The sequence below is a fragment of the Dermacentor andersoni genome, chromosome 4 (assembly GCF_023375885.2).
Source record: "Dermacentor andersoni chromosome 4, qqDerAnde1_hic_scaffold, whole genome shotgun sequence".
Classification (NCBI taxonomy): Eukaryota; Metazoa; Arthropoda; class Arachnida; order Ixodida; family Ixodidae; genus Dermacentor; species Dermacentor andersoni.
In genome coordinates, this window is record NC_092817.1 from 217,491,057 (window position 1) to 217,516,496 (window position 25,440).

A 25,440-nucleotide genomic window follows, 5' to 3' on the forward strand; every position below is an offset into this window, starting at 1 on the left:
ATAGGAATAGTACTTGAGTGGAATGATCAACCTAACGCATTGTTTTTGTCCGCACATTTTGCTGACGCTATTAATGCAAAGTGGGGCTCTACCGTTTTTAATTTCAAGCAGAACTAAGTCACATGGAGTGGAAAATGAACAGAGCAATAAACGAGACGTGAAACGCAGGGGCGAAATTTTGCATTCATGATTATCAAGTAGAGAATGAATATAGACCAAAATGCACAAATATCTCCCGAAAATCCACGATTTGGCCATTTAGACAAGCAGTCAGTTGAATGAGTGGTACAGCGAAGTGTTGCAATCGCACCGCTGGCACGAGTTGTTGCAAATGGGTCGCAAGCCCCAAGGGTAGCGTTGGCCTGGCGGCCTGGGGCACAACTGGACGCATCCGAAGGTCCCGGCAAAGCATGAGTCGACTGGTAACAGAACAACTTGTTTATTCTAGCATCGCAAAAGAGCGGGCGGTCAGGTCGACCGAAGTGGAGAGACGGGAGAGCACGTAACTCAACGGAAGAAATCGGAGCCTCTCTCGGCGTCCGGGAGCAGCTGCTCTTATACTCTCGGAATTGAGGGCAAGAGGGAACGTCTTGTCAGAGGCGCACGTGACTGGGCACGGACAGTGACGCATCCGCCGGGCCGGCGCCGGTCAGACCTCCTCGCTTCACACTTGGGGAGCTCCTCTCCCGGCTGCCGCGCTTTGACAAGCGTGGGCACCAACATTCACACACACACACACGCACACACGAAGACACGTGGCATTGAAACACGCCTGGACGCGCTTGGCGGGGAGGCGTTGCGGCGGCGTCGAACGGGCCAAAATGTCCGCCGCTTTGAACGAAGCCCCGGCGTCCGTTGCATCCGCGCCGGCTATACCACGCGTCGTTGGCGAAACGTAACAGAAGCTACCTCTACCGTCCAAGGAAATTTTCGTGTCGTTGGCGTCGTAAGCAGAAAACTCCCTATACGTGGGCCGATACCGAAGATAGTGCAATGATGGCCCGACCCGCGGCGGAGGTGGAGCAGGCATTAAACACTCACCCCAAACGTGGGCCGATCCCGGAGATAGTGCAATGCTTAGCCAACCCGCGGCGGAGGTGAAGCAGTCGTTAAGCACTCCCCATACATGGGCCGGTCCCGAAGATAGTGCAATGCCGACCCGACACACGGCGGAGGTGAAGTAGGCGTTAAGCACTCTTTATACGTAAGCCGAACCCGAACATAATACAATGCAGGGCCGATCCGCGGCGGAGGTGAAGCAGGCGTTAAGCACTCCCCATATGTGGGCCGATCCCGAAGATAGTGCAATGCCTGGCCAACCAGCGGCGAAGGTGAAGCAGGCGTTAAGCACTCCCCATCCGTAGGCCGATTCCGAAGATAGTGCAACGCCGGGGCGACCCGCGGCGGAGGTGAAGCTGGCGTTTAGCACTCCCCATATGTGGGCCGATCCCGAAGATAGTGTACTGCCTGGCCAATCAGCGGCGAAGGTGAAGCAGGCGTTAAGCACTCCCCCCGTGGGCCGATCCTGAAGATAGTGCAATGCCAGCGCGACCCGCGGTGGAAGTGAAGCAGGCGTTAAGCATTCCTCACACGTGTGCCGATCCCGAAAATAGTGCAATGCCAGCCCGACCCGCGGCGGAAGTGAAGCAGGCGTTAAGCACTCCTCATACGCGGGCCGATCCCGAAGATAGTGCAATGCCGGCCCGACGCGCGGTGGAAGTGACGCAGGCGTTAAGCACTCCACATATGTGGGCCGATCCCGAAGATAGTGCAATGCCAGCCCGACCCGCGGCGGAAGTGAAGCAGGCGTTAAGCCAATGCCAGCCCGACCCGCGGCGGAAGTGAAGCAGGCGTTAAGCACTCCTCATACGCGGGCCGATCCCGAAGATGGTGCAATGCCGGCCCGACGCGCGGTGGAAGTTAGGCAGGCGTTAAGCACTCCACATACGTGGGCCAATACCGCAGATAGTTCTATGCCGGGCCGACCCGCGGCGGAGGTGAGGCAGGCCCAGACACTACTATATAATTATAACCTTTGTTTAAGTACGTGCCGGCGCCTTCCCATAACAAATACAAATTGCAAAGGTTGTTGCCATACATAAAAGTTGTTCTGTTTCTGACTTCTCCAATTCCAGACCAATATTCTGAGTAAGCATTCTGTTCTTTCTGACTACCAGTTTGGATTTAGAAAACAGAGGCCCACTAAGATGGCACTGACCAAACAAAAAGAAATTATAATTGACGCCTTTGAAGAAAAGCTTTCGTTCTCGAGATATATATAGACTTATTCAAAGCATTTGATTTAATTGACCACTTTCTATTATTTCAAGAATTCAGTCACTAGGACACTAGGGGCATCAGTCCTGCTTTACTAGTCTTACCTAAAGTACCGTAAGCAAATGATGTACTTAAATGAAACCTCGTCAGTTGAGCCAATCTTGTCTGCTGTACCTCAGAGAAGCATTTTAGGGCCTATATTTTTAGTGTTTATAAATGAAATTTTTCGTACCCCCTTTCCAATTCATCTCGTAACTTACGCTGATGATATTACAATGCTCGCCACAGCATCACACTAGCTGAGTTATCCCTCCGCGGCAACGAATTTTTGGAACATTCGCTTCACTGGTGCAATAACTATAGTCATGAAGGTAATACGAATAAAACAAAGGCTGTGATATACAGGAAAAAACTAAAGTAGTAAGTGATGATATCGAACGATTATTAGGTAATGACAAGATTGATATTGTGCCCAGTATAAAATATCTGTGTTGTATTCTCTGAGACGCTCAATTGGGACCTATGAACTGAAAATATTGGTGCTAAAATGAACACGTTAAATGGCGTGTTAAATAAACATAGGTTAATCCTTCCCACACAGGCTAAACTCCTCATTAATAATTCATTTATAGCACCAGTGATTACTTATTGCCACACATTTTGGGGTACGGGGACACAGCACCATAAACAGCGCCTTCTTATTGCGCAAAAGCGTGCGATAAGACTGATAGCTAATGTACCGTATAATGCTCATACCAGACAATATTTCAGGCAGTTCAATATTGCAAGAATAACTACTATGTATGTGTTCAAGCTGCTTTACATTTACATACCTGCTGTAGCAACGAACCGTGCCTTATGCTATCAATATTCCAGCTAGTAGGTCATGAACATACATATGATGTATGTCATTCTATATCATGGACCCTACCGTTAAGTCGCATGAAATAACGGACACAATCTTTATCGTACAATCTGCCGAATTATTTAAATGTTCTCTACACAAACTTTCATTGCATTGATAAATCTTTTCGAGCCTTCGACCGAATAGTTCATCTGTGTAACTCTGACAATGCATTGTAAGGGACTTGAAGGAATTCTATTTCTGTGCATTTTCGTCTACGCTGACGTTAGAATTGTGTGTGAATTTCGTGTGAATTCTAATTGTGACGTTAGAATTCACACGAAATTGTGCAATCGTGTATTTTCGCTAATTGTGTAAAACCACAATTACGTAATACATTACGTGTAAAATTACAATTGTGTAATAGATTACGGGTATTGAGAATGTTTTCCCTCATTTGAATTCTGTAGTTGTGCCTACTTTGCAAACTATCGCATTGCCTTTGTTTTTCACCACACTGCTGCTCCGTAGGGCGTACAGGGTCCTCAAGCTCCATTTGGCAGCTTTTTCCCTTCCGTTCTCTTTCATTCTGTACTTAGTTTTGAGAGAAATATCCCATCCATCCATCCATCCATCCATCCATCCATCCATCCATCCATCCATCCATCCATCCATCCATCCATCCATCCATCCATCCATCCATCCATCCATCCATCCATCCATCCATCCATCCATCCATCCATCCATCCATCCATCCATCCATCCATCCATCCATCCATCCATCCATCCATCCATCCATCCATCCATCCATCCATCCATCCATCCATCCATCCATCCATCCATCCATCCATCCATCCATCCATCCATCCATCCATCCATCCATCCATCCATCCATCCATCCATCCATCCATCCATCCATCCATCCATCCATCCATCCATCCATCCATCCATCCATCCATCCATCCATCCATCCATCCATCCATCCATCCATCCATCCATCCATCCATCCATCCATCCATCCATCCATCCATCCATCCATCCATCCATCCATCCATCCATCCATCCATCCATCCATCCATCCATCCATCCATCCATCCATCCATCCATCCATCCATCCATCCATCCATCCATCCATCCATCCATCCATCCATCCATCCATCCATCCATCCATCCATCCATCCATCCATCCATCCATCCATCCATCCATCCATCCATCCATCCATCCATCCATCCATCCATCCATCCATCCATCCATCCATCCATCCATCCATCCATCCATCCATCCATCCATCCATCCATCCATCCATCCATCCATCCATCCATCCATCCATCCATCCATCCATCCATCCATCCATCCATCCATCCATCCATCCATCCATCCATCCATCCATCCATCCATCCATCCATCCATCCATCCATCCATCCATCCATCCATCCATCCATCCATCCATCCATCCATCCATCCATCCATCCATCCATCCATCCATCCATCCATCCATCCATCCATCCATCCATCCATCCATCCCTATCGTGCAATTGCTCGAGTATGACCGCCCGGAGAGGAGGGAAAAACGTGTAGCAGTTCCTGCCTTTCGGGGTGCATGTTCCGGCGGTATAAGGTGCCATTTACAAGGACGAGCAGACGAGGTGACCGGTCCGACAAACCAGAAAGCAGGCGGTTGATAAGATCATTTGGAGACGTGCCCCGCTGTTGCTCATCAGCAACGTGGATGAAAACGGAGAGCGAGAAAACGCCGGTCGGTGTGTCCTCCGTGGGAGCGTCTGGGGCATATTCAGGGTGCTTAGACAAGCAGTCGGGTTCCTGGTGTTGTCGGCCGGACTTGTACACCACAGTGTACGTGAATTACTGGAGACGTCGAGCACAGCGACCTAGACGTCCAGTAGGGTCCTTGAGGCTTAAAAGCCAGCACATAGCGTGGTGGACAGTGGTAGCAGTGAAAGGCTGCCCATTTATGTAGGGACAAAATTCGCTGACTGCACAAACAAGTGCGAGGCACTCGTGCTCGATAATGGAACAATTGAACTCAGCAGGGGAAAGAAGCCGGTCGGTGTACGCAACAACTCTATCATAATCATGTTGGCATTGAGCTAAAACAGCGCCAATACTATTGCTACTCGCGTCTGTGGGTACTTCAGTTAGAGCATGGACATCGAAGTGGGCAAGATTGGCGGGGTAGTGAGCAGCGTGACAAGGTGTGAAACTGTTGTGGATTGATCGAGACCCCATGGAAGCGGAACGTCTTTCCCGAGATCTGTTAGTGGACAGGCTATGCCTACGAAATTTCTGACAAATCGAAAGAAATACGAGCACAGTCCCACAAAGCTTCGAACATCCTTGGCACAGCTTGGTACAAGAAACTCGATGACAGCGCGAACCTTGGCGGGATCGGCGAGGACGCCAGATAAGTCGACGAAATGATCGAGGATAGTAATTTGGCGACGACCGAATTGGAACTTCGAAGAATCAAGTTCTAGCCCAGTTGCACGAAACACTGATCGGATGGATGAAAGACGTGTTGCAAATGTCGGAGAGTACACGATCACGTCGTCCAGGCAGCACAGGTAGATAGACCATATAAAGCTGTGTAGTAGCGTGCCCATCATTCGCTCGAACGTCGCCGGGACATTGCACAAGCCAAATATCTTAACTCTGAACTGATAGAGGCCGTCAGGTGAAACAAATGCAGTTTTTTCAGCCCTGTCGTCGACATCGATCTGCCAGTAACCATAACGTACGTCCTCGGTAGCGTAGGTCCTAGGTATGCAAAATAGGCCACGCCGTGAAGACAATCCCAAGCCTCATCAACGCGTGCAAGAGGATATACATCTTTCTTGTTGAACTTATTGAGATGCGGCTAATCTACGCAGAATCGCCAACTGTTGTCTTTCCTTTTAAGTAGGACAACACGGGAAGCCTACTGACTCGCGAACGGCTCAGTAATGCCTTTTTAAAGGATCTCGTCAACCTCTTGTTTAACAACTCGGCTGGTGACAAGCGCCCGTGAATTCGACGCAGATTGCCATTATGTATACGATATCTGTCAAGAGAGATTTGACCTAAGGGACAGCCGTCAAAGTAGAAAATGTCGGAGTATGTGACGAGGAAATGACGGAGGTTGCCCATTTGTGAGGGCAGAAGGTTCGGGGCAATCGTCTCCCTGATATCGTTCTGTATCGATGGAGAAGTGGGCGCGTCGACGGAAAGATTTGCTGAAGGAAGATCAAGCGGTAGTGATGAAATCTGGCACTCATCTGATGGCGCAGAGTGGCCTTGGGGATGAACTTGAGGGCAGAGCCGGAAGTTCAAGAAATGCAGAAGAGTCTGGTTGGTCGCAACAGTCACAACGGTGTGGGGAAAGGAAACGCTGTGCGACAAAAGCACACTGGGAGTTGGAGTAACCACATAGTCGCTATCCGGTACACTGGGGCAGGGTACAGCGACAACACACGTCAGTGCTAGGGGCGGCGAACGGACAAACTCGACACATGGGATCTGACTGAACTGTGTCGGTAACGGCCGGTGAAGCGGGGAAGCCAAGTTCGTCGACACCGGTCGAGCAGTCAATCAGAGCAGAGGGGTCAGGCAAGAAGTCAAGTGAAAGGCTTACGCCATCAGGGCAGTGGAGAAAAAACCTTCCTGTCGTACATGCGCCAGAACAATATGCAACACTATAACTATATAACGTGCGTGATTCTATGGTAATGTATATACTTATGTGCGTATGCGGGAGAGGATGGATGTATATGCTAAATTCTTCCCGGTATTTAGCAGTTTAGTTCTAAGTAGTGCTTGTTTTCGCCTCCCCTTCCATTGTGTGCGTCTTTTATTGCGCTAATTCACTTCATCAACTAGAAGTTCTCCGCAATAGCAGCATTAACATATATATAGAGAAAGAGACGGCGTTCATCACCGATAGGGGCTCCCTGACGGCGCAGGTGACAATAGAAGGGCGCAGGATGACAACCGGCAAGTCGGCCGCTTCGTGCACTAGTAGACTCTCTGCAAGCGCCTTGGTGTAGTGGTACGTGGTCGGACGGCCACCCATCACCTGGCTCAGAATCTTCTCTTGAAGGTCTTCCTCCAGCCATCTGCAACGACAGCACGTAACACAGATTTGCTGAATAGCCCAGAAAGCTTTAGGACTTGTATGGCTAACGTGTGGTGCTGCAACAAATCTTCGAGAAGAGTCGACTCATTCAAAATAAATTATGGTGATTTACGAGCCAAAAATGACGATCCGATTATGAGGCACGTCGTAGTAGGAGATACCGGATGAATTTTTATGCTCGACCCCCGGGTTTTTTTGACGTACATCGAAATCCAAGTGCGCTAGCGTTATGTGCATTTCATCGAAATGAGGCCTCCGCAGCACGGAATCGAGCCCGCGACCTCATGCTTCAACGCCCAGTTACGGCACGGCGGGTCTTGAAGGGCAACAATAAATCGAGTAACACCCGCAAGACACCTTATCGACATTCATTTGGCTGATTGGCTGTAAAAGGTTGACCACAAGCGCACAAAGAAATGCCAGCGTTCTTTCTTTTTTGAACTTAGCACCTAAAATGCAGCCTAGGCCCTTGAGTATGAAGCCAGCGATTTGAAGTTGTTTTCACGTACTGGGACTGTTTTCGTACGGAAATTGTTCTGAAACATAGTTAGGATTTGTTAGGAGTACTGCTTCAGAATGAAAATTTATCGATGACGGTGCTTCAAGGCCTGACGTCACGGAGTGCTGTGGCCCCCAGTATTTCGTGCTCGAAAGGAGCGCGAAAGACGCAGAAGAGTCCAGACATGAGCGCGTGTGGTGTTTTCGCTGTTTTCAAGTACGGGACCCAATCAAATAGCGCAAGCTTATCACGCTTATCTGTCTTGCCGTGTTTCCAGGCTTCATCCACGTGTGGTCATGCCGCCAAGCTTGTGCAATTTGATCATACAGCCCAACATAGGAGTAAAACTCTTGCTAGGGCTAGTTGGTTCATGCTTGAATTAGTAAAGGCAAGGCGCAAAAGACAAGGACTGAAGAACACAAACGACCAAATTCCTCTAAGCTGTGGTCGCAGCTATATCGGACAAACGGATCGATGATTCAATGAGCGTGCAATGGAACATTGCCGTAATCTGCGCAACAATGAAGGGAGCTTCCCTGCAGAGCATTGCAGAGACTGCACTAATTGCTGCCGTAAGATCGACAAAACTAAATTTTTGAAGTTCGGAAAAGACAGGTTCGAGTGGGAGATTGTGGAAGCCTATTTCATCAAGAAAGAGGGAAACAGCGCTGTGTCCGCGTCTTGCCACTGTCTCTCGTTCCTTTTCATGCGCTAAAAAACCTCTGTTATGGAATACCAACACGCCCTAACCTACGCTCTTCCAGGTAAGAAATGCGTCAGCAGGCCGTCCATTGTGCTTAGTGACAAGGAGACGACTTTTTTGAAAGGTTTCATTTAGGCCTCATGTCAGAGTGGTTTCATTTAGGTTTCTCCGTCTGTCTTCCTTTCCTTTATTTAGTTTTTATTTTGTTGACGATTTTCTAGTGGCTCTTACAGAATTGGTCGCTTTTTTTTTTTTACGCAGACACTGTTCTTTAGACCCTTTATCGTTCAACTGTTCTGTCCATTTCAATGCTTGTCACGTGGTTCATTTCTCGCGCGGTGACACGTTTTATCACTTTTTTAGGTAAGTGACTATTAGAGATTTTAGTTTTGACAGAGAAGCTGGACTTAGACGCCCTTTCTTCATGTTTTTCCGTGTTATTCGCTACTCATTATATTCATAGTCGTGCGGGTTTCATCACTGACTGGGCCTTAGGCGTTTGAATGGTGTTATGTTTTGAATAGTTGATAGTGAAGCATAGACGGTATTTTTTATGTCTGGTTTTTTCTTCCCGTTGGTTTGGTAAAGACTGTGCTCGATGAATTCGTTCCCGTGCTGCTCCACGTGTGGTTCTTGTTTGCTCATTTGATCTTTTGTATCAGATATGATTCCTGAGTGGTCGATGAATTGCTGTATTTTTCTAACGTTTCCTCTGTGATTTGGCTTGATTGACCTACATAAGGCAGGCTTGTTGCGGAAATAAACTTAGTTGTGAGTGGCGCCGGTCCTGTCGTTTGTGTCCTCCTTCAGTCCTTGTCTTTTGCGCCTTGCCTTTACTAATCCAACATACCAAACGGTCTTCAATGGCACTCTCGCTGGCGGCGCGCACACATTCTTGAGGAGATGCATGAAATGCAGCGACTACAGGGCTGTGCGTGCCAGGAGTCAAAGGAATGTCCTTACTCCGAAACATCGATGACCTTTTGGTACGGTATTTCCTCTGGGTAAACAATTTCATCCACGTGGTTTCTGTTGCAGAAGCAGTAGGCTGTGGACACGTGCACGAAGGCCTGCCAGGTAGAGGAAAAAAAAGACAAACAAATAAAAACAGCACCTTTGAGATGTTTCTATTTAACAAGGTAACATATTTCTAGGCCACCAAGCTGTGCGGTGCGTGGGCCAAGCACTGCAAATACGTTGAGCAGAATCTGTCCCACCTGCGCATGTTCAGAAACTCGCGGCGCTCGTACCACCGTATTAACCGCACCATGCCGTGGTGCTTTGCCATAAATGAATCGTTTTGAGTGATATGCGTTGTTGCGACGCATTATACTCACTGCGCACACGCTGTCACCGCGGCACCACGCTTTACATGCCGCAAGGTCAACGTTTCACAATCATCGTGTATTGCATTTATGCTAAAACATGGCCAACTTGTGCGACCTTTCAGAATCACGTGTAGAAATCCAGTGAAACTGCATTGTGCTAGGAGTTACATTAATAATTTAGATTGCCTGCAATTAAACCACACAATTTAAAACGCTGCCCTCGAATGAATCGTCCGTTTGACACCTTGTCCGATATAAAACGTTTTGGAGCGCTTGATACAGGAAGCTTTTTTTTTCTTATTTTACAAAATCTGAAATTGAAAGAACGTAACTGAAAAGATTTTGCACCAGAAAACAACACACACATGAAAGACGACGACACCACGGGCGCTACTTCAACTGTTTAATGAGGGTGAAAGCACTCGAGATATATAGCCCTCCAAAACACCACGCATGCGTACAAGGCAACATGGAGTACAATGTTTTATCAGAGTAGGCGCGATAGAAACTTCAGCTCAGCCTCGTAAAGAAAAACCGATGTATCACTAACACAGTTCGGACCCGCTTTCTTGATGTAGAAGGCTTCCAATGTTTCACGCGATGTCTGATGCCTGCCTCCACCCAAACTCCTCGCATCGCGGAACCGTGGAAAACAATTGGTGCAAGCCCTGCAGTGATCCACAAGTCGCTCACCTTCATCATTTTTTATACCTTTTGCATATTCCCTAAGCCGGTCGTTTACACAACGCCCCGTCTGTCCAATGTAGGATTTCCCGCATGGCAGAAGGATTTCATATACGACGTTTGTGGCACACTTTACGAAACGCTGGCCATGCTTCTTCTGACAGCCAGGCATTTGGCTTTCGCAAGTTATGCGACGGCTTAGCTGGGCAAGCTTTTGGGGAGCGGTGACCACCGGTACATTATACCGGTTAGCCACTTTTTTTCAGGCTGTGGGTGACTGTATGAATGTATGGGACCACTATAGGCCTCTCTTTTTTCTTTGGCTCTACCCTGCTTACCCCAGCCTTCAACTTCTTCAAAAGCGTTTCTGCCACAGGGACCAAGACCGACTCAGGGAAGCCAGCTGCAAGGAGCCTGCCCAATTGGTCGTAAAAACTTGCTTGCATCTCATGCACACACGACTTCCGGAGCGATGACTCCAGGCAGAGGTTGGCGATGCCTCTTTTCACTACCTTTGAGTGGACCGAATTGTACGGCAGGAGCCCTTTTTGGGCACGAGGGGAGTAAGCCCAACAAATGTGCCCATCTGAAAACTTTAACTGTAAATCTAAAAACTGAAGCAAACCATTATCCGGTAGCTCATAAGTAAAACAGCCCTTTCCCCAGATTTCCAAAATCATCTAAAACACTGCTTACTGTAGCCTCATTCGAAACGGAGCACTGCTTGTTTAAAACCACTAAAAGGTCGTCCATGTAACGAAACACTTCAAGGACGGGGCCTTCTGTGAACGACCGGCTAAGGGAACATGCAAAAGGTATAAAAAATAATGAAGGTGAGCGACTTGTGGATCACTGCAGGGCTTGCACCGATTGTTTTCCACGGTTCCGTGATGCGAGGATTTTGGGTAGAGGCAGGCATCAGACATCGCGTGAAACATTGGAAGCCTTCTACATCAAGAAAGCGGGTCCGAGCTGTGTTACTGATACATCGGCTTTTCTTTACGACGCCGAGCTGAAGTTTCTATCGCGCCTACTCTGATAAAACTTTGTACTCCATGTTGCCTTGTAGGCATGCGCGGTGTTTTGGAGGGCTATATATGTCGAGTGCTTTCACCCGCACTAAACAGTTGAAGTAGCGCCCGTGGTGTCGTCGTCTTTCTTGTGTGTCTTGTTTCTTGGCGCAAAATCTTTTCAGTATTCAAGATCACCAACTACCCAGCAGTTAACTCTTCGAAAAATCGTAAGTTAGGTCATGTTGGTATTTCATTTTAGCGTTTAGCACCCAAAACACAGACATTTCAGACAGACGAAGCGCTGTAAGTGAACCACATGTGCTTAATTTTGCGCACTAATTTGCTATAACGTTGGGCCTATTTTCGCAATATTTTGCCTCGGTGGCCTTTGTAGTTCTCCAAGGGCAGAATGATAAATAGGGTGCCACAGGTAAAAAGAAATTATATGATGCGGAGTGCTTGCAAAAGGCCATAATTACCTCACACTGTGAACTGCACTTACACATCACCCATGACTTTTCCCTTAATTAGGTAAATATTGACACGCATACATTGTTTCTTTTTTCGCACTCCCTTGCTTCTCAGCTTGACCACTGCGTGACAACATAAACAAGCTGCCTCGCTTAGTTAACCAAGGAAACTGGATATAGGTGATAAGAATCTCGTATATATAGCTCATGAAAATGGGGGAAAATAAGTATTTAGCAATCATCGGAAATATTTCTAGTTACGCGCCAATCGGTACGATTAAGGCGCATATTAAACCACCGGAATGCTATAATTTTCAGTACATTTCATCTGGATGCCATTTATACTTCTCCCAGGGCATCGTGCCAAATTCGGCGCCGTTCGTAAAACACCTGTAACGATCGACGCCGGATCGCTTAGCCGTACATTCAGATGGTCTATCCTACAGCTTAGAGAGTGTGACAAACAGCTGTCATGAATGACAATGCAACACTGCTTGTTAAGCGGCCACCGCTTATCTTTGCATCATTACGCACCGCGGACAATTGCTACAGCGCCACTAACTTCTGGTTTTTGTTCGACTCTATATGTGCTGCGGATGTCTCCTCTTCACGCTAACGGAGCATCCACCGGTACGGTGGATGCTCCGGGCAGTAGTAGCACGCGGTAAAAGAAACACATGCGCAGTGAGCGCTTCGCGTCAACAAACCGTAACAAATCACGCATGACGCGAAGCCGATATCTCTAACAGCGTAGCGCTCCCTATCGATATGTTCGCCAGTAGTGCGACTTAATACGCAAGTCTCACTACTTGCAATACTCACTTCTACTCAACGTCCCCAGTGGAGGGTACTTTACGGAAATATAGCTTAATATTCGTGTGATCTACTGCCTCACCACTGCTGACGTCGCAAGGAAGCTGAATTCAAAGTGGAGTTGAAGTACTGAATTTATGCACAGTGACAAACAAGCATCCGAAAATAAGAAACCAGCGATGTGCACGGTAGCGGCACAAGATTGGACTACGTTTCCTAAAGGTGCACGCATTTAGTGCGCAATCGTCTGCACACGTCGCTAAAGCTGCTCCCCGCATCACGAAGCCAGGAACGCGCACTTACGGATACGTTCTTCAGTTTGTGGCACAACTCCACTACTCTCCGTGTGCCCAAAACGTTGATGTCAATGGCTTTGCTGCAAAGAATAAAAAAGGAAAGGCGTCAGACGCATTGCTTAAACAAGAGTAACAAGTCACGAGTTAACTTTTGATTGCGCTTGTTAAGGGAGGCGAGGTTGTATCCTCCATGTCTTCTCGGTAATCAGACTCGTTGTTTTCCAGCAGCACACAGTCCCCATAGCGTAACACCGCGTCGCTTACTTATGGTGCAAGCATATCTGAGGGACTCTCTCTCCTCCCCATCTTTCATCCCCCATCCCGCTCCCATGTGTAGGGTAGCAAACCGGTTAAGCTAAACTGGTAAACCTCCCTGCCTTTCCTTCTAAACTTTTTCCTTCCTTCCTTCCTTCCTCGTGGTGGCAGCGTGCTTACGCGAGGAAATGCTTCTCCATGTAACACCGCCGAGTGCTTCAGGAACGCACAATGCGAAGCCATAACAGTAGCACGTCGGCTTGCTTATGTTGCAGGGGGCACTAGGAAACTGCTGCTTTGTTCGATAACATCAGGCTCCAGGTAGTAAACCAGAAATATTCTTGACTCTAATTAAATGGCTAAGCAGTCTTGCGTGGAAATATTGCTACCCTTGAAGTATACCGTAGCTTGCACTGAACAGCGCTAATGCAGAAGGAAGCATATTTCGCTACAGCAGTTAGTAACAGTAACTAGCAAATTTGACGGCGCTAGAAAGGATATACATTGAGCATTCTAAGATGCACTTCTGGAAGCGTAGTTAATCGTGACGAACTTGAAGCTTGCTAACTCCGGACTGTGCTCCGCTTAAGGAACCTGTCAAGTGCCGTTTATGTTGCTTTATGAATAGGAGATGGGATCTTCGCTAAGCGATTTGAGTTTTCCTATAATGCTAACGTCCGCAGTCATGTGAGTGCCTGTCCGAAACTACAATACACGTCACTATTCAGGTGCAATTTCTTGACATTTTTCAGAAGCGGGAGAAAAAGACTGCGTTGGCGACTTGCCCAGTACCCGGACTAGAACTGTTGTCTGCAAACGTTTCTACATGTCCTAACGGAAAATGGTAGGTGTAACGCAAAGAGGATGAGAGAAGTACGAATTGAACAGCAAGCAGGCGTAGCCGATATTCTAGTTGACAATAGAGGCCAACTACAGCATTCTTTGCAGCAGTGTTAATGCAAATGTATATACACGCAGCAAAGAAGCAAGCAAGGGAGAGGACAGAGTGCTGACTTTCACCTAAAAGCTTTTATTGAGGGCAGCTCGCCAATTTATACCAAGGGCACATCAATAAAAGACATTACAAAGTATGTTGTCTCATGTGCCCTTGGCATAAATTGGCGAGCTTTCCTCAATAAAAGCTTTTAGGTGAAAGTCAGCACTCTGTCCTCTCCCTTGCTTTTTTCCTGCGTGTATATGTTCATTAACACTGCCACAAAGAATAGATCACCAGCTAGCCCGCCAACAGTACGCAACCACAACAAAATATTAAAACACGAATATCGTTTCAGATGTTGCGGATACAGAGCAGACTCCGTGAATTAAAGGAGTTCAAAGCCGGGCTGTTTTGTTTTTGTGCAACATGGCGAACAGCGCAGAGAACGCGTTGACAAGTGAACGAACAAAACAACACGAAAGCCTCTGGTGACTGACCAAAAGTTTGGTAACCACTACAGGTTTCTTAATTAAATTAAATTCTGGGTTATCACGTGCCAAAACCAGGACCTTATTACGAGGTACACCGTAGTGGGAGACTCCATATTAAAGTTGACTACCTGGTGTTATTAAACGTGCACCGAGATCTATATGATTACACGGGCGTTTGCACATTTCCCTTCATCCCGCAGGGGTCGAACTCTCGAGCTCAGCAGCTGAACGCCACCGTAGGTCAAAGTGCGGCACTCATAAGGACGTCGAAAGCACGTGACTCAATGATCGGGAATATACTTGGGGCAAGGCGCCATCCGTTCGGTGTCGACTGTATCAGTAAACATCCGGGCAATAAATTAACTGTCACGTTAATTTATTTGGCGATCATTGATGCGTTCTCTCAGTGCTCCAGCAGAGCGCTGGACAAGTGTAGATGCAGTCCACACAGGAAATGCCCCAAACTATGTGCACGCAAACTTTTTATGTGCACACAAGCGGTCCTTTACCTTGGTGAAGTCTTGCGGAGCTTGTTTCGAGCCATGCGTGCACATAAAAAAAAAAAAAAACGGATCATAACTAGAGAAGACGCTCAACCTGAAAGCTTCTCTGGTCTTTCTACCAAGAAAAGTCCATTTTTGCGCACAATTAACAAGGAAGGAGATAAGCCCTTTGTGAATAGTGCACTAGAAAAAGCCTGTTCATTGATCAAAGGAATGTTTCGGAAACCAGCCCACGCAGTCACTCTCTGTCGCTGGTTCCGGCCCCGTACCGGCGCGTTTCCAGCGAGCCCTGTTCGAAACGAGAGGCAACCATTCGGCGGCAGCTGCACTTGAACTTCAGCTTGGTCAGAGCATACACACGTTGCTCGTGACTCGCACTCGTGTCACCAGGGATGTGTCAGCAGTAGCTGCTCGTGTGACGAGGACCTTATGTCACCGCATTGGGAACCAGAAACCAGCATTGGTTGCGAAGCCTTAATCAACTAGAAAGGCAGTAATATTGGAAATTTCGAATCGGACAGTCCATGCTATACGATTTGTACACATTACCGACGGCGAATAGCAAGCAAGGGACAGACGAAACGCAAAGGAACCGAGGACACAGTTCTTGATTCGAGAACGTACTGTTCCAAGTTGTCCAAAATATAATGGTTAAAAACACGTGAGAAATAACGATGGATGCAAGGACCATTCTGAAGGATTTTATTTAGTAGGTAGCTGTTGCCACCAGTTTCTCAGCGTATGCACGTGACATATAACTTGTGCTCAATAATTTCCAGTTATTCAGTAAGAGTGGGTCACTTTGAGGCCACCTAATACACGAATATGTTACGATTTATTATTCGGCCAGTCTCACAGCATAGCATTCTTTTGAAACAACGTGCGGTGCTGTATCTGACACTTCTCTCCTGCAGCGAACGCAGCACTGTACACGTACATCTGGTAACTTGTTTCATAACCGTCATTGCCATGGTGCCCCAGACAATTTACAGCAGTTGTTTATCATTTACAAGCGCATCAATTGCCCCTCAGACGACTGAGGGGCATTAGTACATGTATGTGTCCACACGTATAAGCCTGAGTTTCATTTTTTGAACAAATGAATTCTGCGCGAACTTCATATTTCACGCTGCTTTAGAATTGAGAAAATATTGTTTATCGGGTTCTATATTCGGTCCTCGTTTTCTCGATCATACGTATTGGATTAGGTGTGGAACTTTCATTTTAACACACCCACAAATTAAATTTTGTTTTGTTTACTGACCAGAAGCCTTTTGTGTGTGTTTATTAACGCGACAGCGTTAAGGAGCTCGTGTCGCAGAAAAGCCGGTGTCGTCGGCGCCGGCGGCCGTGAGCGATAAATCCCGGGCGGCACTTAATAAATAAAAACAACTTGCAAGATGGGCTGGGTGGGAATCGTACCAGGGTCTCCGGAGTGTGAGACGGAGACGCTACCACTCAGCCACGAGTTCGATGGTTCAAAGCGGTACAAAAGCGTCTAGTGAATGCGGTCTTGCCTTAGAAAGGTGCCGTAGAAAGTTATACTGCGCTGTATATCTGTAATTATGAGCATGTAACTTACAGAAGTCGCAGTTACACGAGTAGCGAAGTACGTTTCAGCTACATTTACTCAGCGCACACGCAGAGCCATCTTGATCTTCTCCCCTTCGGGCCGTGTGGGGACCGCTGCAAGGATGCCCCACTACCCTTGTGTTTAATAAGTTTTTTCGCTCTCTCCCCTTGAAACTTCCAGCGTGCGTCACTCGAACCCTCGTGATTAGGCGACGCGGCTCCTCTTTCTGCTCACAGCGCGGTTCCTAGGTGCAGCGCCCGATGCGAGACGCCTCTGACGTGATCGCTGCGCCGTAGCGCGTCTGGTGGGAAAGCGTCCCCTGCGATGTGTGCCGAGCTGCTTCCGATGAGTCATGCGTCTGCGCGGTGCTCCCAAGCGAGATAGAGGACGATTCCATCGAGGCGTCAGCTCCATGATCGCGTCGGCCTTCATGGCGCGTCGCGGCCCGGCTGTCCGTGCCGATCACGCCACTTGGCTCGCGTAGATCGTTTCTCCCTCCGAGACACCGAGTTCTTTGGTTCGTTCCGCTTGCTCAGGCGCACGTTTCATTGCCGCGCCGAACGCCGCGTTGCTCGGCGCTCACCGCGTGATTGGTGGGTGCAAAGTCCGATGCGGGGTGCCTCATAAGTGATCGCTGCGCCGTAGCACATTGTCTTACACCCCTTGGCGGGTCGACGGCAACGCTGTCACGTTGCACTCTTGAAGGCGACGCTTAAGCGTCCTCCATTTTTTTTATGATATGCTGCCTGAGCACACGAGTTTTCCCTTGACAAGAGAAGGAACAGAACGCAGAGCATATGTTTTGCAAAATGCCCGGTCCTTATTTCTGCGCAGTCCATGTCTCCGTGGCAAATTTTACGTGTGCAACAAGCGTGGATGCGTCATAAAAAGCTCGCAAAAATAAACGTTTTCATTACGAAAATTATAAATGCGCTGCTATTACTAGTTGCCGGAAATTACCTATGACCACGTTGATATTCAGCGTGGCTTCTCGATTTGGGTTCCGAGATTAGGCCGTGACCGCGCTGCGCTGGCAATATCGGATTGGGCGTGCTGGAATTTGCGTCATATCCGCTAACCACTAACTGAACGCATCGTCTCTGTAACCGCTATGTAATGGCTCATGACAAGATACACAATTACCAAATACAACTTTGGCAAGATCGCTTCATTTAAAGGGCCCTTGAAATGGTTCAGACAAATTTGTAGACGCGTAGGGTAGAGCTAAAGTTAATCATTCACACCACAATTTTTGTGAAGCGTTTCATATTAAGAGAGCTCCGGACGGTTACGAGTTACCCTCCTCCATAGCCATGCATTTTCTCCTCAACACGTTCGCCGAGTGATCGGCGCTAAGCTCCGCCTTCACTGGCTCTGCATCATGATGGTACATCGTGTCGTCTACTTCCGGTTCTCTAGAAGCGAGCGCGCGAAGCCTCTCCAACCTCTCCGGCAGCCGCTTGGCAGTCGACCCCAAGCGAGACCTATCGAAGCTCCGTGCGTTGCGAGCATTCTGTCGCAGCGCCGAACGCATCTGGTACTCGGGTAACCACAGGCAGGCTGGGCCTTCCGACGGATGGGTGGAGGCGCTCACTCAAGCCGATGAAGCAACTTTAGCGTTCTTGTGCATTCTATTTCTGTTACTTTCTTTTTATAGAGACAAATTTACTAACATTCCAACTATTACGAACATCATTTGTTCACTATAAACTTTAAAAAGTTATCGACGACGCGCCCTGGGCATCCAATCGGATAGCTTGCCCCATTGACGTCAAGTGGGTGACTTACGTCACACGGGTAGGGGCAGCTGAAAATCCCGCCGAACAGTGTGCTGCGATCGGCAGCGACGTACACTTTTAAAACCTTGTAATAAATTACACGCTTTACGCGGAGTACTTACATGCGTCAATTAATGGTCGCAAGGACCTACTCTAACGACTCAGTACGTTTGTACAATATCGTCAAAATTGTTTCAGGGTCCATTTAACTATGCAGACTACTCATTATTAACAAATTTATCCAAAGTTACCTCATTGCAGTTAGCCTAGTTAAGACAAGGAAGTCCGTGAAGTTGGACGTGACGAGTAACGGCGTATAGAGGAGATTCATCATCATCATCAGCCTGGTTACGCCCACTGCAGGGCAAATGCCTCTCCCATACTTTTCCAACTACCCCGGTCATGTACTAATTGTGGCCATGTTGTCCCTGCAAACTTCTTAATCTCATCCGCCCACCTAACTTTCTGCCGCCCTCTGGTACGCGTCCGTTCCCTTGGAATCCATTCGGTAACTCTTAATGACCATCGGTTATCTTCCCTCCTCATTACGTGTCCTGCCCATGCCCCCATTTCTTTTTCTTGATTTCAACTAAGATGCCATTAACTCGCGCTTCTTCCCTCACCCAATATGCTGTCTTCTTATCCCTTAACATTACACCCACCATTCATCTTTCCACAGCTCGTTGCGTCGTCCTCAATTTGAGTAGAACCCTTTTCGTAAGCCTACAGATTTCTGCCCCGTACGTGAGTACTCGTAAGACACAGCTATTATAAACTTTTCTCTTGAGGGATAATGGCAACCTGCTGTTCATGATCTGAGAATGCCTGCCAAACGCACCCCAGCCCATTCTTATTCTTCTGGTTACTTCAGTCTCATGATCCGGATCCGCAGTCACTACCTGTCCTAAGTAGATGTATTCCCTTACCACTTCCAGTGCCTCACTACCTATCGTAAACTGCTGTTCTCTTCCAAGACTGTTAAACATTACTTTAGTTTTCTGCAGATTAATCTTTAGACCCACCCTTCGGCTTTGCCTCTCCAGGTCAGTGAGCATGCATTGCAATTGGTCCCCTGAGTTACTAAGCAAGGCAATATCATCAGCGAATCGCAAGTTACTAAGGTATTCTCCATTAACTCTTATCCCCAATTCTTCCCAATCCAGGTCTCTGAATACCTCCTGTAAACACGTTGTGAATAGCATTGGAGAGATCGTATCTCCCTGCCTGACGCCTTTCTTTATTGGGATTTCGTTGCTTTCTTTATGGAGGACTACGGTGGCTGTGGAGCCGCTATAGATATATTTCAGTATTTTTACATACGGCTCGTCTACACCCTGATTCCGCAATGCCACCATGACTGCTGAAGTTTCGACTGAATCAAACGCTTTCTCGTAATCAATGAAAGCTATACATAAAGGTTGGTTATATTCCGCACATTTTTCTATCACCTAATTGATAGTGTGAATATGGTCTATTGTTGAGTAGCCTTTACGGAATCCTGCCTGGTCCTTTGGTTGACGGAAGTCTAAGGTGTTCCTGAATCTATTTGCAATTACCTTAGTAAATATTTTGTAGGCAACGGACAGTAAGCTGATCGGTCTATAATTTTTCAAGTGTTTGGCGTCCCCTTTCTTATGGATTAGGAATATGTTAGCGTTTTTCCAAGATTCCGGTACGCTCGAAGTCATGAGGCATTGCGTATACAGGGTGGCCAGTTTCTCTAGAACAATCTGCCCACCATCCTTCAACAAATCTGCTGTTACCTGATCCTCCCCAGCTGCCTTCCCCCTTTGCATAGCTCCCAAGGCTTTCTTTACTTCTTCCGGCGTTACCCCCGAAACAGGGACGACAATGGTGGTGTCGGCGCTGACAAAGGTAACTCCCTCTTCGCAATGGCGGTCGTATGCACGAAAGGAAAGACCGTGACTGCGGGCTCCGTAAGGACTAGATCGTAGGAGGCAGCGGAAGAAACGGCAATCGCATTGGCTATAATCAGCGGTCGGCAACAATACAGAACAATAATCAGCGACTCCAAGACGGCTATTAGGAATTTCACAAAGGGCTGGGTCTCCACCGAGGCGGCCAAAATCCTGAACCACAGGGCAGAAGACTTTAAGAACGGCACAATTACACCCAAATACCTCAAATGGATCTCGGCACATATGGGAGAAGTTACCATGAATGCCCCTCCCAACCTCAACGAGAAGGCCCACCAAGTCGCGCGAAAACTAACCCACCGCGGCACGGACAGTGACGGCCCAACACCCCGCAACCCCCGGGGAAGGGGGAAGGACTGCGGCGGAGGCGATGGAGAAGGAGGAGGAGGCGACGACGACGAAGAAGCGATAAAAGACGACAGGGACAGACTGGTCACGTACCACGACATACTGACACACTACATGAAATAAAGAGAAGCATACCCACAACCCCACAAACAACTCGACAGGTCTCAAGAAACAGATTGGAGAAGATTGCAAACCAGAACGTTCCGAAACCCAGTACACCTAAACAGAATAAATTCAACACAATATCCAGACGCAAGCTGCAAGCTCTGCAAACACGAACACGCAGACATGGCACACATCTTGTGGAAGTGCACACAGATCAGTTCACTATACGTAGAGGACAAGATAGAACCCGACCTTCTCGAGGAGCGATGGCTAAGCGCTCTGACTAGCTCAGAACTACACGACCAATTATGGGCTATCCAGCGGGCCCGGGCAGCGGTGGAAAGGCTATGCCTCACCGCACACAATGCCCGGGTGGCCTGAGCCCGGGCTGGCAACCTCGCAGGTCCTTTTTCCATTAAAGTTTTTTCCGTCCGTCCGTCCGGCGTTACCTGTGGGATTTCGAATTCCTCTAGACTATTCTCTCTTCCAATATCGTCGTGGGTGCCACTGGTACTGTATAAATCTCTATAGAACTCCTCAGGCACTTGAACTATCTCATCCATATTAGTAATTATGTTCCCGGCTTTGTCTCTTAACGCATTCATCTGATTCTTGCCAATTTCTAGTTTCTTTTTCACTGCTTTTAGGCTTCCTCCGTTTCTGAGAGCATGTTCAATTCTATGCATAATATACTTCCTTATGTCAGCTGTCTTACGTTTGTTGATTAACTTCGAAAGTTCTGCCAGTTCTATTCTAGCTTTAGGGTTAGAGCCTTTCATACATTGGCGTTTCTTGATCAGATCTTTCGTCTCCTGCGATAGCTTACTGGTATCCTGTCTAACGGAGTTACCACCGACTTCTATTGCACATTCCTTAGTGATGCCCACAAGATTGTCGTTCATTGCTTCAACACTAAGGTCCTCTTCCTGAGTTAAAGCCGAATACCTGTTCTGTAGCTTGATCTGGAATTCCTCTATTTTCCCTCGTACCGCTAACTCATTGATCGGCTTCTTATGTACCAGTTTCTTCCGTTCCCTCCTCAGGTCTCGGCTAATTCGAGTTCTTACCATCCTATGGTCACTGCAGCGCACCTTGCTGAGCACGTCCACATCTTGTATGATGCCAGGGTTAGCGCAGAGTATGAGGTTATTTCATTTCTAGTCTCGCCGTTCGGGCTCCTCCATGTCCACTTTCGGCTATCCCGCTTGCGGAAGAAGGTATTCATTATCCGCATATTATTCTGTTCCGCAAACTCTACTAATAACTCTCCCCTGCTATTCCTAGTGCCTATGCCATATTCCCCCACTGGCTTGTCTCCAGCGTGCTTCTTGCCCTCCTTGGCATTGAAGTCGCCCATCAGTATAGTGTATTTTGTTTTGACTTTACCCATCGCCGATTCCACGTCTTCATAGAAGCTTTCGACTTCCTGGTCATCATGACTGGATGTTGGGGCGTAGACCTGTACAACCTTCATTTTGTACCTTTTAATAAGTTTCACAACAAGACCTGGCACCCTCTCGTTAATGCTATAGAATTCCTGTATGTTACCAGCTATGTTCTTATTAACCAAAATCCGACTCCTAGTTCGCGTCTCTCCGCTAAGCCCCGGTAGCACAGGACGTGCCCGCTTTTTAGCACTGTATATGCTTCTTGTGGCCTCCTAACTTCACTGAGCCCTATTATATCCCATTTACTTCCCTCTAATTCCTCCATTAGCACTGCTATACTCGCCCCACTAGATAATGTTATCTATAATGTTATCATTATAACATTATCTAGAGGAGATTACCTGCACTCTAATAAAATAACAGAATGGGCGCCAAGTAAAGAACTTGGAGGACGCTTAAGCTTCGCCTTTAAGAGTGGAACATGATAGCGTTATCGGGCGTCGTTGACACCGACACCGTATTTTCTACGACACGGTACCCGATAGATAACAGTGGTGGGCCGATCCTGGCGGCAGTGCAGGGCAGAGCAATTCTCTTACCCTTGTAAGGAAGAGACTACAAGCCTTGACTCATCAATGGTTCATAGCCCCCGCAGGCAAGGAAAAAGGGGTTTGATTTTTCGCGTAACAGAATTGTTTTCACGTATGTTCAAACTGCAATCCGGCGCTACCATGTCTGTAGGTTGTGTGTCAGTTGGACTTTACGAATTTTCTTACGAATCTTACTTTGAGAAATTAAATTAGTTCAGTAACGCCCTATGCGGCTCGCGGAGGGCCTGCGTGATTGTGGTGAGAAATTGTGCGTCGTTGCAGAGGTTGCGGTTCGGGATGATTTTTTACGACGGACATGGCCACCGGCGACGGATGCCGACAGCGAATTTTCTGCTACCTGGAGCACTTAACGCTATCGCGTTAGAAGAATGCAGCGGAGTACGGCAGACAGTTATTGTGTTGAAATTGGCAAATTTGCAGGCACAGGTGAAATCGGTTGGTACCAAACAGGCTGGGTGGGGCGTACGTCACACAGTGGATACAAAATAAACTGATGCAAATGATAATAGAGCATTTTTCATACGGGACGCATTTCCGCCTCCGGCACGTCCGACGCGCTGCCTACATTGATTTCTGTGGTGCCTAACCGCATTTAAATAAAATGTTTCACCAACATGTTCATGGTCTATTTTCACAAAACTTAAACTCAATTTGCGCCACTGAAGGCTGAAAATGATTCCAGTCTGTATTTCACGTAATGCTTCGGTGATATTCAATGAATCTAATTAGCCACCACAATAACGTTGCACACACATCACCCCCCATATCGTCTACTTTTGAGCAAGCTCGAACATGCAGTAGAACGACGACTCTTAGCGTTTAGGCATGAAAAATCGTTGGAAGCATCAGCCATGTTTGATATCTGCACGGCAGGTTTCTGCACGGACAACGAAAAAGCCTTTTATGAGTATTCCTGTGACCAGGTCACAAACTGTATGAACTGAAACGCTTTTGCGACGAATGTTCATATGTGAAAACCACGTGTTTGTGAACACTCACTCTAACGTAAGTTCACGATGCAATGTTTGTTTGTTAGTGCATACTTTAAGCGCTATAGAGGGCCACTACAAGAGTGTAAATACAGATCGTAATCGTAGAAAAAGATTTCATTGGCATCTTTTCATAGCTAACAAAGGGTTGCATTAGTCGAAATACATAAACGCACAAAACAAAATCGGCGCAGGTACTGCTCAATCAATATATACAGAATAATTAACTCAAAGCACGGCTTTGCGAGCGCAATCAAATGAGCAAATAATTAAGGAATGTATTAAGGTAGTGCTCACCGAAGTGGTTCGTCGAAGCGCACAGAAGCCGCAGAGTGGTAGACAACGGAGACGTTCTCTGCCAGTTCGGCGACGTCCTCGTCGCCCAGGCCTAGTCCAGGCTCCAGGATGTCTCCGGCCACAGCCACCACCTTACTGAGCACAGACGGGTTCTCCTCTCTGACTCTGCCAAAGACCTGGAGAATAAGATCGCAGCCGCTCGAACATAACGCCCTTTTCTTTAATACGTTTTCGTTTCGACTGGGAAGCCACCTAGTCACGGCTGAACTGCAGAAACTCATTCCCATAAGTTATCAACTGCAAAGTGCCGCTGCGTAACATTTGTCGAATTATGGGCCTCCAGGTATTGCGGTTTAGTTTGGCAGGCTGCGGGTGCCCAGTAATATTTTATATCCTTTGCCTCTTATTTGGGGTTTGGCGCCGTTCCCTCGCTAGGTATAGTTGCCGATATAACTTGGGCCGCGGCATACGCGATGGCTGCTGTCTCGCCAAGCAGACAACACGTGCCCGGACAGGCAATTACGGTTCTGTGCTCACTCTTGGCCAATTACCCAGAATGAATGCGCCACTGAGACGCAACGAGTGTGGGGCATAAATTTATTTGGATGCTTGTCGCACTTCAATGTGCATACACCCCTCATTAGCATTCTTCAATCGACAAGCATCGCCCTCGTGACGCAGGCAGGCGACGAGGCTGTCATCCGGTACTGCTGCTGCCATACCTCGCGTACTCAAACACGCTTTGCGTCATGCAACATTGCGTTGGATCTGCTGTTAATGCGAGAACATGGCTCATGAGCGATAATATCTGGCCCAGTTGGCGTGACCACTGATGGTCGAAAAAGGCGCAACCTTTGGTCTTAAGGCGAGGTTATTAAGGCAAACTTAAGGTATAGTTAATTAAGACAGTCGGACCCACGACAGTTGGTGTTAAGGCGAAGTTGATTAAAGCTGTTATTTTAATTAAGATGCAGTTAATTCAGGCACTAGAAACCACGAGCTTTGGCGGTAGCCGAGCCTACAAAATTCTGGTTTAATTAAAGCGTAGTTAATTAAGGTACACTTAATTTGGAAAGTTAATTAAGGCGCTCAAAACCACCTTTGGTGGGAGTCGAATCCGCGACATGTGGTGTTAAGGCGCAGCTCATTAAGACATTGGAACCCACGATTT

At 47.5% G+C, this 25,440-nt stretch overlaps 1 protein-coding gene across 2 annotated transcripts in view; it reads right to left on the reverse strand.

The window, feature by feature from the left end:
* LOC126538449 (putative fatty acyl-CoA reductase CG5065) overlaps positions 1-25,440 on the reverse strand; it is a 134,189-nt gene that overhangs the window by 35,690 nt on the left and 73,059 nt on the right. For both annotated transcript variants that reach the window (XM_050185291.3, XM_050185290.3), the window contains exons 4-7: positions 24,270-24,445; positions 13,065-13,137; positions 9,417-9,523; positions 7,054-7,231 (exon numbers count right to left, since the gene is read on the reverse strand). In XM_050185291.3, the coding sequence (XP_050041248.1) occupies positions 7,054-7,231; positions 9,417-9,523; positions 13,065-13,137; positions 24,270-24,445 (534 nt within the window). The remainder of the gene's footprint in view (positions 1-7,053; positions 7,232-9,416; positions 9,524-13,064; positions 13,138-24,269; positions 24,446-25,440) is intronic.